At 39.7% G+C, this 13,944-nt stretch overlaps 2 protein-coding genes across 4 annotated transcripts; both read left to right on the top strand.

The window, feature by feature from the left end:
- The first annotated feature begins 64 nt into the window (after positions 1 to 64).
- On the top strand, positions 65 to 5,477 carry asb15b (ankyrin repeat and SOCS box containing 15b). Of its 3 annotated transcripts, none has more exons than XM_079335761.1 (14): positions 65 to 97; positions 400 to 508; positions 724 to 776; positions 1,430 to 1,561; positions 1,741 to 1,905; positions 2,470 to 2,576; positions 2,671 to 2,809; positions 2,931 to 3,102; positions 3,508 to 3,668; positions 4,217 to 4,361; positions 4,454 to 4,609; positions 4,750 to 4,852; positions 5,002 to 5,155; positions 5,246 to 5,477. In XM_079335761.1, the coding sequence occupies exons 2-14, from the start codon at positions 402 to 404 to the stop codon at positions 5,413 to 5,415; spliced, it is 1,764 nt and encodes a 587-aa protein (XP_079191887.1). In that variant the 5' UTR covers positions 65 to 97; positions 400 to 401; the 3' UTR covers positions 5,416 to 5,477. The 3 variants fall into 3 exon arrangements, with proteins under 3 accessions (XP_079191887.1, XP_079191885.1, XP_079191886.1); XM_079335759.1 differs by having other exon boundaries at positions 1,738 to 1,905; XM_079335760.1 differs by lacking the exon at positions 65 to 97 and having other exon boundaries at positions 344 to 508; positions 1,738 to 1,905.
- Positions 5,478 to 7,201: 1,724 nt separating this feature from the next.
- On the top strand, positions 7,202 to 12,725 carry lmod2b (leiomodin 2 (cardiac) b). The gene is made up of 6 exons (XM_079335676.1): positions 7,202 to 7,807; positions 8,086 to 8,553; positions 8,831 to 9,091; positions 9,235 to 9,456; positions 9,890 to 10,345; positions 11,951 to 12,725. Exons 1-6 carry the CDS (start codon positions 7,532 to 7,534, stop codon positions 11,975 to 11,977), a joined length of 1,710 nt encoding a protein of 569 aa, XP_079191802.1. The 5' UTR covers positions 7,202 to 7,531; the 3' UTR covers positions 11,978 to 12,725.
- Positions 12,726 to 13,944: the final 1,219 nt, after the last annotated feature.

Genomic DNA, 13,944 nt, shown 5'->3' with positions numbered 1-13,944 from the left:
GGTCATATCTAAATATAACCAGACAGTTTAGCCCCACAAAACTAAAACATATGAGCTACAAGCTGCAGAGCAACAGGGCACAACTTCAGATAAGCAGGTGAGACAGAATAATAAGACTAGAGACTAAAGGGTGACTTAATTTAGTGACATTCTCTCATTCACTAATGCGCACACCACTGACATCTGACAAGCATAAACACTGTGCCAGCAGCCCCTCACTGATAAACAAGTTGCATGTCTGCCGCTAAGCAAAAATTTCAGACAGTCACCTTTACTTGTTTAGAGTTACCAAATGTTTAACTTGATTTGTGCTATAGACTACCACACTTATCATAACAAAGCTCAACATTTAGGGAAAGCCTTGTAAACATGTCATTTTTGTTGTGTCACCTGATGTAGAAATGGATGACCTTGAGCAAGAAAGCATAAATGAAGAATTTATTAAGTTTGCCATCCATGAAAGCATTCAAGACGCCTCCAAGCTGCCATGTTCAGCACAAATGCGCAGGTTTGAGAGAGTCTAAATTGTCAACATGTCCACATTGCTTTCACTGAGAGATTCATGAATACATCATAGCACTTTTTATTTTTAATTTGATTTGTGAATCCCTGGTAAAAAAAGACGTTAGAATAATCAACTGTTACACTGGTTTGAAGCAGTATGATGGTGTTTCTAGAGTACGTATTTTTTATTTACCCTACTACTCTCCTTTTCATTTGTAGAAAAGAATCAAACAGGGAGGAATTTGTGAAGCTAATGGAAGCTATTCACACAGGTAAGGTTCTATTTCTCTCTGCGTCATTGTCTAATCACAAGAATCTGTGCATGTGGAGTAAGTACATTCATACTAAGGTTACAGTTTCGACAGGGCAGAAGCAGCTGCAAACAAATACAACTGTTTGTGTCAAACACTAGATACAAATATGGACAAGATGGCCATTCCCAAAGGTGAAGACAAAAAATCTGAAGCTCCTTCTCCTGACTCGCAGGTCATAAACCCTGCTTACTTCATGTTAACAAATGGGACATACGTTAACTATAAACCTGTATAAAATGCATGTCATATAAAACATTTTCAAACTGTTCTGACAATGGCTTAGCAGAGGATGAACAGTTAGATGATTAGATGTCATTGAACTCTCCATACCATCTCAACAATCTTTTCTGCTGTGGACTTTTCTAACCTGAGGGATCTGCAACAAAATGTACTGCACATCTGACTCTGGTTGACAACACAAGCACAATTGTGTTAGTGCCCATTGTGGGGGGTATTATTGTTTCACTTATGTAAAGCTGGTGGAGGTGGTCTTTTTTTATACTGTATATAGTCAGTTTTTTTGTATACCTTGTTGTCTGTTTGTGATCTCTGTATAGACTAAATGAATATTGATGTAGCCTTGTTTTACCTGTGTTGATCCATCCCTGCAGGTGATGTGTGTGCACTGCAGGTACTGTCAGGTTGTACATCTGCGTTCAGAGAGAGGGACAGCAGGGGTCAGCTTCCTCTGCATGCAGCAGCACTTCAGCCTCAACAGGAGATCCTGCATGTTGTGTTACAGGGTAAGAGCTTATATAGTTTCACAGCATCATGTAGCAACTGAACAAGAAAAAAGTAAGATCTGCAATAAAGGAAACCATTAACAAAGGGAAAACTATCGTATTATCGATTAAAATCTTGCATGTTAAAGTGTATATTTTCTCAATTAATACAAACCACTAGTTTCTTTTTTTTGTAGTAGTGTTGACATCCACAGACCTGACCCTGGAGGAGCAGACAGACGATGGGGACACATGTCTGACTCTGGCAGCAGAGGCTGGCCTGGTAGAAAACATCAAGATACTGCTGCAACACCAAGCTTCACCGCACAACACCAACAGCAGAAATGAGTCTCCTCTGCTGATCGGTAGCATAAGAACACACAAACTCATTGAAAAATCAAGTAGCATAGTCCCTCAATAGCCTTCATTTACAGGATATTTTATAGTATACAATGTATACCCACTTTCCCAGTTAAATGTTGTCATTTTCTTTAAGAGGAAAAACTGTCAAACTTAAATTAAAAAAGCTTTTTGGATTGTCATTTCTTTTCTGTACGTCTGTAGTCTCTGCTAAAGACGGTCAGTATTTGTCTTTATGTTACACAATGAAATTCCAACTTTAGTTTTTAATTTTCAAAGTTCTTTTGCGAATGCTAATTTTTGAAATGTGAGGTAGCAACAACACGTTAACTCAGACTATGAACACAGTTAACATTAGATGGTTTTAAATATTAGCATTGTTATTTTGAGTTTAGGCTTGTCAGCATACTAACATTAGCTTTAAGCTCATAGCAGCGCTTATCCTAAAAGTCTCAAAGAAGTGTTTCCATGACTGTTCATTGTTTTTAATTTTTAAACATTCTAAATTGTAATAACTTTTTTCAGTTTGTGTTTTTACTGGGATCGTTTTGATTGTCTATGTTTGTTAGCAGTGAGACAGAAATCATACAACATGGTTTTAACGCTGATCATGGGTGGGGCATTTGTGGAGCAGGTGTGTTGCATTAAGTGGACAGCCATTCATGAAGCAGCCAAGGTGAACTGCAGCATCAATACTTCTGATGTGACGTTTACCAACCTGATTCCATTGAGACGTTCACAATCTTTCCTTCCTCCTTTTTTTGCACCAGGTTGGATGTCCGGCTGTTCTTATGCTGCTGCTTCAACACGGTGCAAAGGTAAACACCAGAGGTGCTCACGGTGTAACTCCTCTTGCGATTGCAGCTGAATATGGCAACGCTGAAGCCTTGGAAATCCTCATACATCATGGTGAAATACTTAAATACTTTTAAATGCATGAAATCAGTGTTTCCTTGTATAACAAGACATCTCAACTTCGCTATAATAACACAGTATCTTACCTTGTGGCATATTTACTGTGCTCCACCAGGTGCTGACGTAAATGCCCAAGCCAGCAATGGAGACACAGTGCTATATGATGCAGCTGGAAATGGAAACCTGGACTGTATCAAGTTGCTCTTGGAGCACAACGCCAACCCGAATGTAGCCAGCTATGCCTGCCAGCTGCCCATCCACAGAGCTGCATATGAGGGACACATACTGTGAGCTGATATTCATGTTCTCAAGCTGTAGAACAGAGCCTTCAGAAATTGCATCTTTCTTAAATATCCAGTCCAAGACAAAGAGATATCACTTGTGTTGAATTATCAATCTTCTACTCCAATTCTGCAGCCAAATTGACCAAACATGTCTGCATTTGCACCTCACAGCTCCGCAGTGTTCTCACTCTACTCATTTCCACAAAGAGCCTTCTGTTTATCCCTGTTTTTCAGTTCTGTTGCTAAATAACAGTCACTCAAACCACAATCTAATGAACATTTTTCCCTGTCCTGTTTTTTTCTTCTTTTAGCATTTGTTCTGAACTCTTTTTGTCCTCTTCCTGTTCGTCTCCGCTCTCTCTCTCTCTCTCTCTCTCTCTCTCTCTCTCTCTCTCTCTCTCTCTGTAGAGCTTTGAGGACTCTCATCCCGATCACCACAAAGAAAGCAATCCATCTCTCAGGTCAGAACCCTGTCCACTCTGCAGCAGACGGGGGACAGGTTGAGTGTCTGAAGCTGCTTCTCCAGAAAGGATATGATGTCAATGCAATGCTAGACAATCACATATCTGGTAGGACCTGCTGGATGCTAACATTACTCTCTCTCCCACATGCATACACGATAGAAAAACATTTGATTTGTAAAGCCAAGTTATCCTTCTATCTCTAAACGCAGCCTGGATGAAAAGTACATTTTTGACTGTTTGATTGTTTTGTGTCAATATGAATACATCTACAAGACAGCAATACAATAAATGATTACGAGCAACCAAATTGAGCAGAGGATAAAGCTTGGTTCATTCATGTTTGGTGTCATAAGCACAACCACTGTCATGTGGGGAATTTCTGTGACCTTCTATGTTCACATATCAACTCCCCATATGTTCTTGTTGACTTTTTACAAGGTATCTGACAGGAAAAAGTCTGCATAAAGTTAGATCTAACTAATTTGGCCATTTAACTTCACACTCAAACTGGACGATGTTGCTTTAATATTTCTAAAATTGTATGTTTTGTGACTCCATCTTTGGAAAATCACATCAACTCAGATTACCGGTGTTGTCCATTAAAACTTTCTACATGCAACTTTAACCCTGATTGTAATGCAATCTCGCTTTAGAGAACTACGGGGACCTGAGAAAGACTCCTCTTTACTTTGCTGTTTCCAACAATGATGTCACTTGTTCTGAGATTTTGCTCGCAGCTGGAGCGAGAACTGACCTGGATCCACTTCAGTGCATCCTGGTCGCTGTACGAGCTGAGAGGTGTGCTGCAAACGTGTGCAAAATACTCCTGTAGTCCTTTGAGAAAGGTTGTGTTAAAGTTACCTGTGACATCTTTGTTTGGTCCTTGCCAGGTATGAGTTGGTGCGACTTCTGTTGTCCTATGGAGCAGAGGTTAACTGTAACTTCAGTGTGATCTGCAACACACTGTTCCCGACAGCCCTGCAGTACAGCTTGAGAGATCCAGTTATGTTGCGACTGCTGCTCAACAGTGGATATGAAGCTTACAAGTTAGTCTTCAAACTTTAATATGAAATAATTCTAAAATATTTGGTTCCAATAAAGTTATTGTAAGTAAGCTTTTGTTTAGTTTTTCTGAAGTTGAATTTAATGTTAAGGTAATTAAGCTGTGAAACTCTGCCTCTTTTAGGTGTTTCCAGTGTTACCATGGTAACTGTGAAGAAATGGACAATACATGGACTGAGCTCCACAACCAGGCTTACCAGATTTATAGTCAACCTAATGCCATCCCAGTAAGAATCATTTCAGCCAGACAGATACATACTGAGTGTAACTTTGTGAGGTTGTCTCAACACAAAACCCCACCAATTAACCAATCAATGAACCTTTAAGCCAGTACATACTGTTTAATAAATCACACAGTATTTATCCTTTCTTTCAGTTCTGTGAGTATGCATCGGTCTCCTGTCTGACACATCTGGTTGGCGGCATTGTAAGGATGCTCCTGGACTACGTCAGCCATGTCAGCATCTGTCCCAACCTCAAACAAATCCTGGAGAGGAGGCCAGAGTGGGAAGAGATTCATGAAATACTGGGTAGAATGTATAATAATTTACTTTGTGGTTATAATTCAAAGATTTGATTAAAAAAGTAAATCCATGCACTGTGTATTTGTTTGCACCTAGGTAAACCCCGGTCTCTGCAGCACTTGTGTCGCCTGCTTATCCGAGGTCACATGGGCCTCAGGACTCTAAATAACCCTGAAGCAATGGCCACGGTCCCTTTTCCTCCACGATTGAGAAAATATCTGACCTACAGTGACTACAACCTTTATGGCGAACTGTCCTCGATATAAAATATGCAACTTATATCTGTGTAATTGAGGCACTAATGCTAATGCAATGGTTTTACTTTTAAAATACATTATATGGGTAGAAATGTATATAGAAATGATCTATCTTAAATCATTATATATATATATATATATATATATATATATATATATATATATACACACACACACACACACATATATATATACACACACACACACACACACACACACACACACACACACACACACACACACACACTGGAGTGACTTGTTGAAATGTGGCTATTGTTGAAATGTAGGATTTTTCACTTTTTGCCAATTAGAACCCCACTTGAAGGAGAAGTTTGGAAGAGAGTCCAAAAACTACATCAAACATTTAAAATGATTTTAGTTTAGGTTCTGTTGCCCTAGCAGGTGCAACAGCCTTTTGGAGAAAAGCCAATCAAGGACAGTGTGTTCATGCCCACACAGTCCTTAGCAGAGGTCTAATCAGACAGGTTAAGTGTAAACACCTGTGTGGGTGAATTACAGTGTTCCAACTATGTGCTAGCTTTCAGTGTTAACATTTTTGTACAGTCAATTTGTGGGTTGACAAAAAAAAAAAAAAACATAAAAGTAGTTAAGGAAATTTTTTATATTTTCTTCTACCAATTGTTGATAATTCTTCAATAAACTCTGTTTTCTGACTTGGAATGTGTCCTTTGCTTTTGAAAAAACATTTAAAGTGACAAGTTTATTAACTTTTAGCATGGGCTGCTATGGCCCACAGCTCATGAAATTCTAATCGTTTGAGCAATAAGCTGCCTGTGTTACTGATCAATGGGGTCCCCAGAGTTTTATGAATTCAAAGTAGGGTCACAAGCCAAAATTTTTTAGGAACAATTTAAAAAAAGGTGTACATTTTTAGCAGTGTAAAAGTATTTTACAGCAATAGACAAGACAGTGGGCCACAGTGATGAGTTTTGTGGTTCTTGTAAAATATCCTTTACGTTTGTTCAACCGAATGATCACCCTCCAACGTTGATGTGAGTGGTTGAGTTAAAAGTTCACTTCATTTCCAAAGCTCACTATGTTGTTTTAAGGCTTACAAATCCAGTAAGCTTCCATTTCACTAAATACAGTGGGGAAAATGTTTCTATTTAGCTAATTTCCCAGTTCTTAAACTGATTTTGAGCATATGATTTATAACTTTGTGTGCAAACTGCGCCTCAACCATCTCCACTGTATTTGAATATAGTCCCTTCTTTCATAAATCCAAAATGGTAACAGTGTCAAGGTTCGACAAAAAACAGGTGTAGAAAAACAACAAAATTATTTAAACTAAAGACGCAGAAGGCAAAACAAAAACTAACTCAAACTTAATCCAACAAATCCAAAAAACAACAAACAGGGAGCCACAAGGAAACACTGACAAGGAACATACAAAATCCTATAACGGCAGACTACAAACTACTACTACAACTAGGATCAAATGGTAATGACAAAGTGTGGACACAATTTAACTGATGATGAACATGCTGTGATGATGCCTGTGCTGGTAAAACATTATCTGTGTTTATCGTTCTTGTTCATCTCTGTTGGGTGCAGCTTGTCTTTTTTGGCCATGAATGTAAAGCCAGGCCCTGGTGACAGACTATGCTGAAAGACCCTACTCTCTGAGCTCACATGCTTTTTGTGGCTGTGTGCTCAGGACCCGTGCCTCCAAAAAAAGATACAGCATCATGGGGCCCACACTTTGGTACTCTCCCCTCTGATCCCTCTCTTAAGACTTAAACAGCAGCTGGTGAGATTAGAGAGGAAAGGACACCAACACACATGCAGATAGGCTCCCTCACAGCAACAGAACTGGGGGGACAGATCTGGTTCAGACTGGACTTCTTTGAAAGGCTTTTTTTGACTGGATCCACTGCTTACAAACACTTTGAATCGACAAGGATAACATTGGTTGGACTCTGAATTTGCAAAAAGCCCTTATGCCGAAGGATCTCAAGCAACCAAAGGGTGGACTTCCATTTAGTTTGATATCTTTTCTCATAGAGAGCTTTATTATCTCACTTAGTCTATGCAACTCATGAAGTGATCTTTCTGTGGTATTTTGAACCCATACTGACTTGTGTGTCCCAAACACATTTGGACTATGAGCTGTTTCGGTTACCGACGAGAGCTGAGTAAGTATGAAGACGTGGACGAGGACGAGCTTTTGGCCTCCCTCAGCCCTGAGGAGTTGGCTGAATTGGAAAAGGAGCTGGCAGACATTGATCCTGATGCCAACGTTCCAATAGGACTCAGGCAGAGGGACCAGACGGACAAGACCCCAACAGGAACCTTTAGCAGAGAAGCCCTCTCAAAGTATTGGGAAAATGAAACACGTAGACTGCTGGAGGACGAGATAGGTGGAGGAAGCCCGAAACCGGTCAGTTATATTTAGTTATATTTTCCTTGGCATTTGGGTAATGTCTAGAGGTAAAGGAAGATTGTTGTATAGACAAGATGGAACTATAGACATTCTTTGACAAGAAGTAATAAGTCATTTAAAGTACTAATAGGAAGGAGGACCATAACAACCTGCCTTCCAGCTTTTGTAGAAAATGTGTTTATTAAGCTTCGCTGTATACAGGTCAAAGAGTTTCAAAGGGAAGTTCTCAATACAGCATTGCATGTCAAACACTGACTAATTGTGTCAAAATACAGGATGAAGATCAAGAGGAAGAGTGTGTGACTGAAGGAAGCAGTGGGGAAGATGATGAAAAAGATGTTGAGAATGAAAAAGACCTAAAAGAGAATGATGAACTAAAGGAGAAGGAGGAAGAAGAAGAAGAGGAAGAGGAGAAAAGTGAGGATGAGGAGGAAGCTGTAACAGAGGAGGAAGATGAGGAGGAGGAGGAGGAGGAGGAGGAGGAGGAGGAGGAGGAGGAACAAGATAATAAATTAAAACCTGAACCTTTCAAGGATTCTGAGGCGCTAACGCCCCAAGTAAACACCCCAATGCTACTGAAGCCACAGAGAGTGGAGCCTTTGAGACTGACTCCGCCCCCTCCACCTGCTGACCCAGACACGACTGGAAACCCAACAGTTGTTGACGAAGTTCTCCAAAGAGCTCTAAGCAATGACCCTGAACTTACAGAAGTTAATCTCAACAACATTGACGACATCTTACAGGTACTAGTACAAAAATGGTTGGTATCCATCAATGTAGATGTAAAATTAAAACGTCTTGTCAAACATGGCTAAATAATTAAATGGATGCAATAGCCCCTACATGAGGATTGTAGTAGATGGCAGATGGTTCCCGATGGTTGGATCATTCAATAACAAACCTGTAACATCGTTGTTTTGAATTAACAATCTGGTCTTTGTTTAGTTGACAGAATGTCTAATTTTTTTTTTAAAGTTCTATTTCTGGGAAAAATATTTACATTTTTTTTTTTATTCTCAGGGAACACTAATTAGATTTGCTGAGGCATTAAGATCAAACTGCCATGTCAAGATGTTTAGCCTAGCAAACACCAAAGCAGATGACCCTGTTGCTCTGGCCATTGCTAAGATGCTGAGAGAGAACTCGTCCATCATCAGTCTCAATATAGAGTCCAACTATGTGACTGGAAAGGGTGTGATGGCACTGGTTCAAGCACTGCCAGGAAACAACACCCTGACTGAGCTTCGTTTCCACAACCAGAGACACATGTGTGGAGGACAGGTTGGGACAACTCTCTTACTCAACATTTGACTCAAACAAACCTTTATCAAGTAACCATAACCTAAGCAGCCCTCTCTTTTTTGTATTTACAACGTGTTTGCTAGTGTAACAATGTCTCCCTTCAACAATCCTTGCCCCCATAGGTAGAGATGGAGATGGTGAAGATTCTGAGGGAAAATCACACCTTGATCAAGTTGGGATACCAGTTCAACTTGCCTGGTCCCAGGATGAGCATGACAGGAATCCTCACTCGGAACCAGGACCGCCAGAGACAAAAACGTCTGCAGGAGCAGAGGCAACAACAGCAGCAGCAGGGCGAACAGGGGGCACCAGTGGGAGCGATTAAGCCCAGAACCATTGCACTGGTGCGTACCTCTTTCTTCAAAATGCGATCCTATTTTTTATTGGTGTGATTAGACCCGGCCCTAATGGTTGCCAACTTGACTGTTTCAAGTCCTTATTTCTGCGATGGATACAAAAATTATTTTAAACTAACCATATGCAATCTACACATAATTTGACCTATTTTCAACAAACTGTTGAACGTTAATCATAGAAATACCAGTAATTATCTAATCATTTGTTGATTCTGTATTTATTACCCTGTTGAGAAAGAAAACCCAGAACAGATCACTGAGCTCATCTAAATTTTTACGGACTCTCCAGCTGCCATTTCAGCCTCAGCATCACCCATGGAAGCTTAAAAACCAACACCTCACCTTATATTTTTAAGCTAGCCCACTACACCTTTGTAGTAAAAAATGTTTGTCATCTTAAAAATGTCCTCTTTTTCCCTAGAAAGGAACTCCTCATTTATCACCATGCAGCTCGCCAAGGGTCTCTCCCTGGTCCTCACCCAAACTCCCCAGGATGGACCTGGCTAAAAAACAGACCCCTCCTGTTCCACCTCCTCCTCCTCCACCACCTCCCCCTCCCCCACCTCCTCCCCCTCCACTCCCATCTTCAAGGGAGAAGACGAAGCCCACAAGGATGATAGCGGAGGTCATCAGGGCCCATGAGACAGGCAGCCAGAAGATGAGAAAGACAAAAGTTAAGAAGGGCAAGAAGGGGAAGGTCAAGGATTCAGGGAAAGATGAAACTAGTAGCATCCTGACAGAGCTAAAGAACGCTCTGAAGCCTGTGTCGATGGAGAAAAGGGAAGGAGAGGGCAGCAGGCCGTCTACGCCAATGAGATCAGCCCACGACCAGCTGATGGAGTCCATCCGTTCCTGTAGCCTCCGCAACCTAAAACGGGTGAGCTGAAGGGTTTATTTGACAACAATGTTGCAACTAGCTCTATATGTACTTTGGTCCCTCCTTATGTGAAAGTGAAACTGGCAAAAGTTCAAAGAATTCCTTCCCCACCAGCAGATAAGGACAAAGTCCTTATTGCAAAACTGCAGAGTGGTTCGAAGGGCAAAGTGAACAAGTAGGAAGTTTAATTTCGATGAGGATGAGACAGAGCCTGTGGTGTTTAGGCAGGCATGCAAAAGGCTGCTTTTCACCAGCCAGCAATGTTGCATGATAACAATGCTTTACAGCCAGAAAGATACAGAAAAGCTCAAGTTTATCAGATGCTATTATTAGTCAAGCATTCAAAGTATTCATACACTGAAGAGGATGATAAAGTTTAGTGTTAAATAATATTAAAGTTGTAAAAAAGAGAACAAACTTAAAAGAGAGCATACAGCCTTATTCATAAAAGTGTGGTAATTATTTTACTTTGGATGAGAGACAAGTGGTACCTTGGCTGGAGTGTTAGCACAACTTGTTACATTGTTAGAGTGGAAAATCAGCTCTGCCCTGACATGGCGGTGCCTCCTAGCTGTGAAACTCCTGCCACTTAGCTCACATACAGTATTTATAGAAACTCTTCAGGGAAGCTTTGATAAAGAGAGATATGACATGTTACCACAGCAAGCACCAACAACACCAATTCTTTAACACTTGAAGCAAATAAGGATATTACGCAAGTGATTTTATACAATCTCCAACCTTTGTTAGCATTTTAAGAAGATATATGAGCGGCTCGTGAAAAACTGAAATCATGTTATCTGCAAGGTATCAAAAAAGTACAAGTCAAAAATCAAGGTCCAAAGAGCCAACTAGAAGAATGTGTACATATGGCCATCAAAAATTAGCTTAACATAGCATGAAGACCAGAAATAGTGAAAACTGATAACCTGGTACTATAACAAAAATCATCTGGCTACCAGCGTCTCTAAAAGCTCACTATTCCTAAAACCCAAACCTGATAGATGTACACTACAAGAGATTCAAACTTTGAACAAGCTTTGAAGTGGTAATCCCAGTATGTGAAATTTAGATTTACTTATACTGATTAAACAATCAAGATTTAACATTGGAACATGCTGAAATGTAAATAAATGTCTTTAACATGCACATAATGTAAACGTTTGACCTATTAATGGTGTTCTGCAGCAAGAATCCACTTTCAACAGCTAAAGAAAAAAAACATTTCATTGAGTGTGTGGTTTCTTAGATCATTTGCTTTAGAGTCATAATTGCTAACTCTTTGATGTCACTTAATCGTGACCACTGACTCATTCGCATTCTTGTCATCCTGCCATCAACATAGTATTTCCAAAAAGGAATGAATGGCCTCAAATTACTCTTTTTGGGGGCTGTTGCGTTATTTGGAAAGTAAAGCTGTGGAGTGACATGAAATGTGGGAAGACATAGTGGGGAATGACATCCACCAATTAGCATCAGGATGACAAGTCGAACCAGCAATCAGTTTGAGGAGGACTGTAGACTATGGGCATGGGGTACTTGCTCAAACAACTGAGCTAAACCAGTGCTCTTCGTCTTCTAACTATTTTCAATCTTATTTTTCAGGTGGAGATCCCACATCATCTACGATAACTTCAAACAGAAAATAAGAGATCTGTCACTGAAAATGAGAAACGTCTTCTAACGATTACAATGAAGTGAATCTATGATGAAAGCACGTTGGTGAAAACATGTTGGGATTGCTAAAGAAGCAAGAACTTAATTCTTACTCATGAAAAAGAAAATGCTGAAGATCTGCACTGCCAAAACAGCTTTACTTTTTCATTTCTTTTTTTTAAAGTATTTTTTGCCTTATTCAGGTTGGTGTATCTATTTTAATTTTAAAATGAGTTGACAGAGCTGTTTACTGTTACATTTTATAATTTACTGTTTTCTTGTAAAGTTGTAAATATGATCTGTTGTTGGTTGAATTTTGTGTTGAATACTAAATATAGCCATGTGGTGATTGCAATGCTACTTGTCTCCGCATGTAGACTGTTTTCTTTTTCTTTGCTTAGAGGATGAGTTCAATTTGAAGGACAGGGTCAGCTGTTACGTAGCAGAATAAAAAGCAAACAAAGCCACTGTTTTCATCAGTGAGTCAGCTTACTGGTCAAGCACTACATCACTGATGCATTTTCCTACTCAAACACACTCACGGTACACCCACTCCAGTTAGCACATATGAAAGCAGGCCTTTTGTGCACTTTTTGGGATCAATTCACAGTGCATCACAAGTTTAGACACTCGCTAAAACACATTAGCTTCATAGAAAATCACAAGATCTAAACACAAGCTGAGGGCTACCTTTTATTTATATGTTGAATTTCTAAAGCAGGATTTTATATTGAAAAATATAAAACTTTTGCTACTTTTGTTAACAGTTAAACATACTGTCTTCCTATGGTACAGCGTGTATGCTAAGCGCTCTTCTCTGCTGCTGCATGACACGTTTTTGGGTGAGCATAAAAAAAAACAAAAAACAATATACTTTGCAACTTAAGACACAGAGACACTACTATGTTTTGAGCATAGCAGCCAATCAAATTAAGTAGGAGGCAAGCTTTACCACTTACTAGTTCCAGACAGAGTTTATTGAGCAGATGCTGCAGTTTACCATTGTTTCCCTTTTTTTATTTCATGTACTTAAACTCTCACCCTGCTTGTCTAGGAGCACAGCGACAGCTCTACATTTTTTTTGGTAGCTTGTGTGCGCACTCTTCAACAATACTAAACGAATGCATGTTAAAGAGAAATATCCACCAAGGGTTAACAAACACATGTGGCTATATAAACCTATTGCTTTTTACGGTTTCACTATTTATTTTTTACCAGTCGTGTAAGATTTTCTCGTGGTAACTTTTCAAGTTATAGTTATAACAAGTTATAGTTATAACTTGAAAAGTACCTGATGGGGACATTTAAAAATGCCAGTCCTATTTTGAGACATCATATTAGAAAGGACAAGACCAATGAACTGAGCATTTACCAGATGAGGAGACTTTGATGTTCAGTCAAGACTGACATAATGACATGAAAGAAAGAGGGAGGAGCCAAGTGAGGCAGATGATGACCAGCCCCCTCCAAAGAGAGAGAGAGAGGGGGGTGACAAGTCTAGTCGATCAAAGAGCATGTGAGAGGAGGGGTGACAGATGAGAGAGTCAGAGCAAACGACCACAAGATGGAATGACTGTGTGATGTGAGCTATTAGTATTGCTCAAACTAATCCTGGTTGTGTATTTGTTTATGTGTCTTGGAAAAGTTCCCTGACTTCTAAATCCGCAGTGCAGCTGTTTAAGGATGACATGCAGCGGCTCATGAGCAGTCAAAAAACTACTCATCACATCAACACAAAACAAAGATCATTTTGGCTATCACGCCCTTTGCTGTTTACTTTGAAATCTTAGAGCCATAGCATTCCCCTCAGAACACAATGCATAAACTGTATAGGAAATTTAACAGTGACACATAATGCCAACTACAATTGCATATGTTGATAAAAATAAATCAAAATAAATGTTCTTGCCCGAATGGAAGATGAGTGAAAATTCAGTTCCAAA

The sequence above is a fragment of the Symphodus melops genome (genome assembly GCF_947650265.1).
Source record: "Symphodus melops genome assembly, chromosome: 22".
Classification (NCBI taxonomy): domain Eukaryota; kingdom Metazoa; phylum Chordata; class Actinopteri; order Labriformes; family Labridae; genus Symphodus; species Symphodus melops.
The sequence above is the reverse complement of the archived record's forward strand: the minus strand, read 5'-3'. Positions and strand labels throughout refer to the sequence as shown.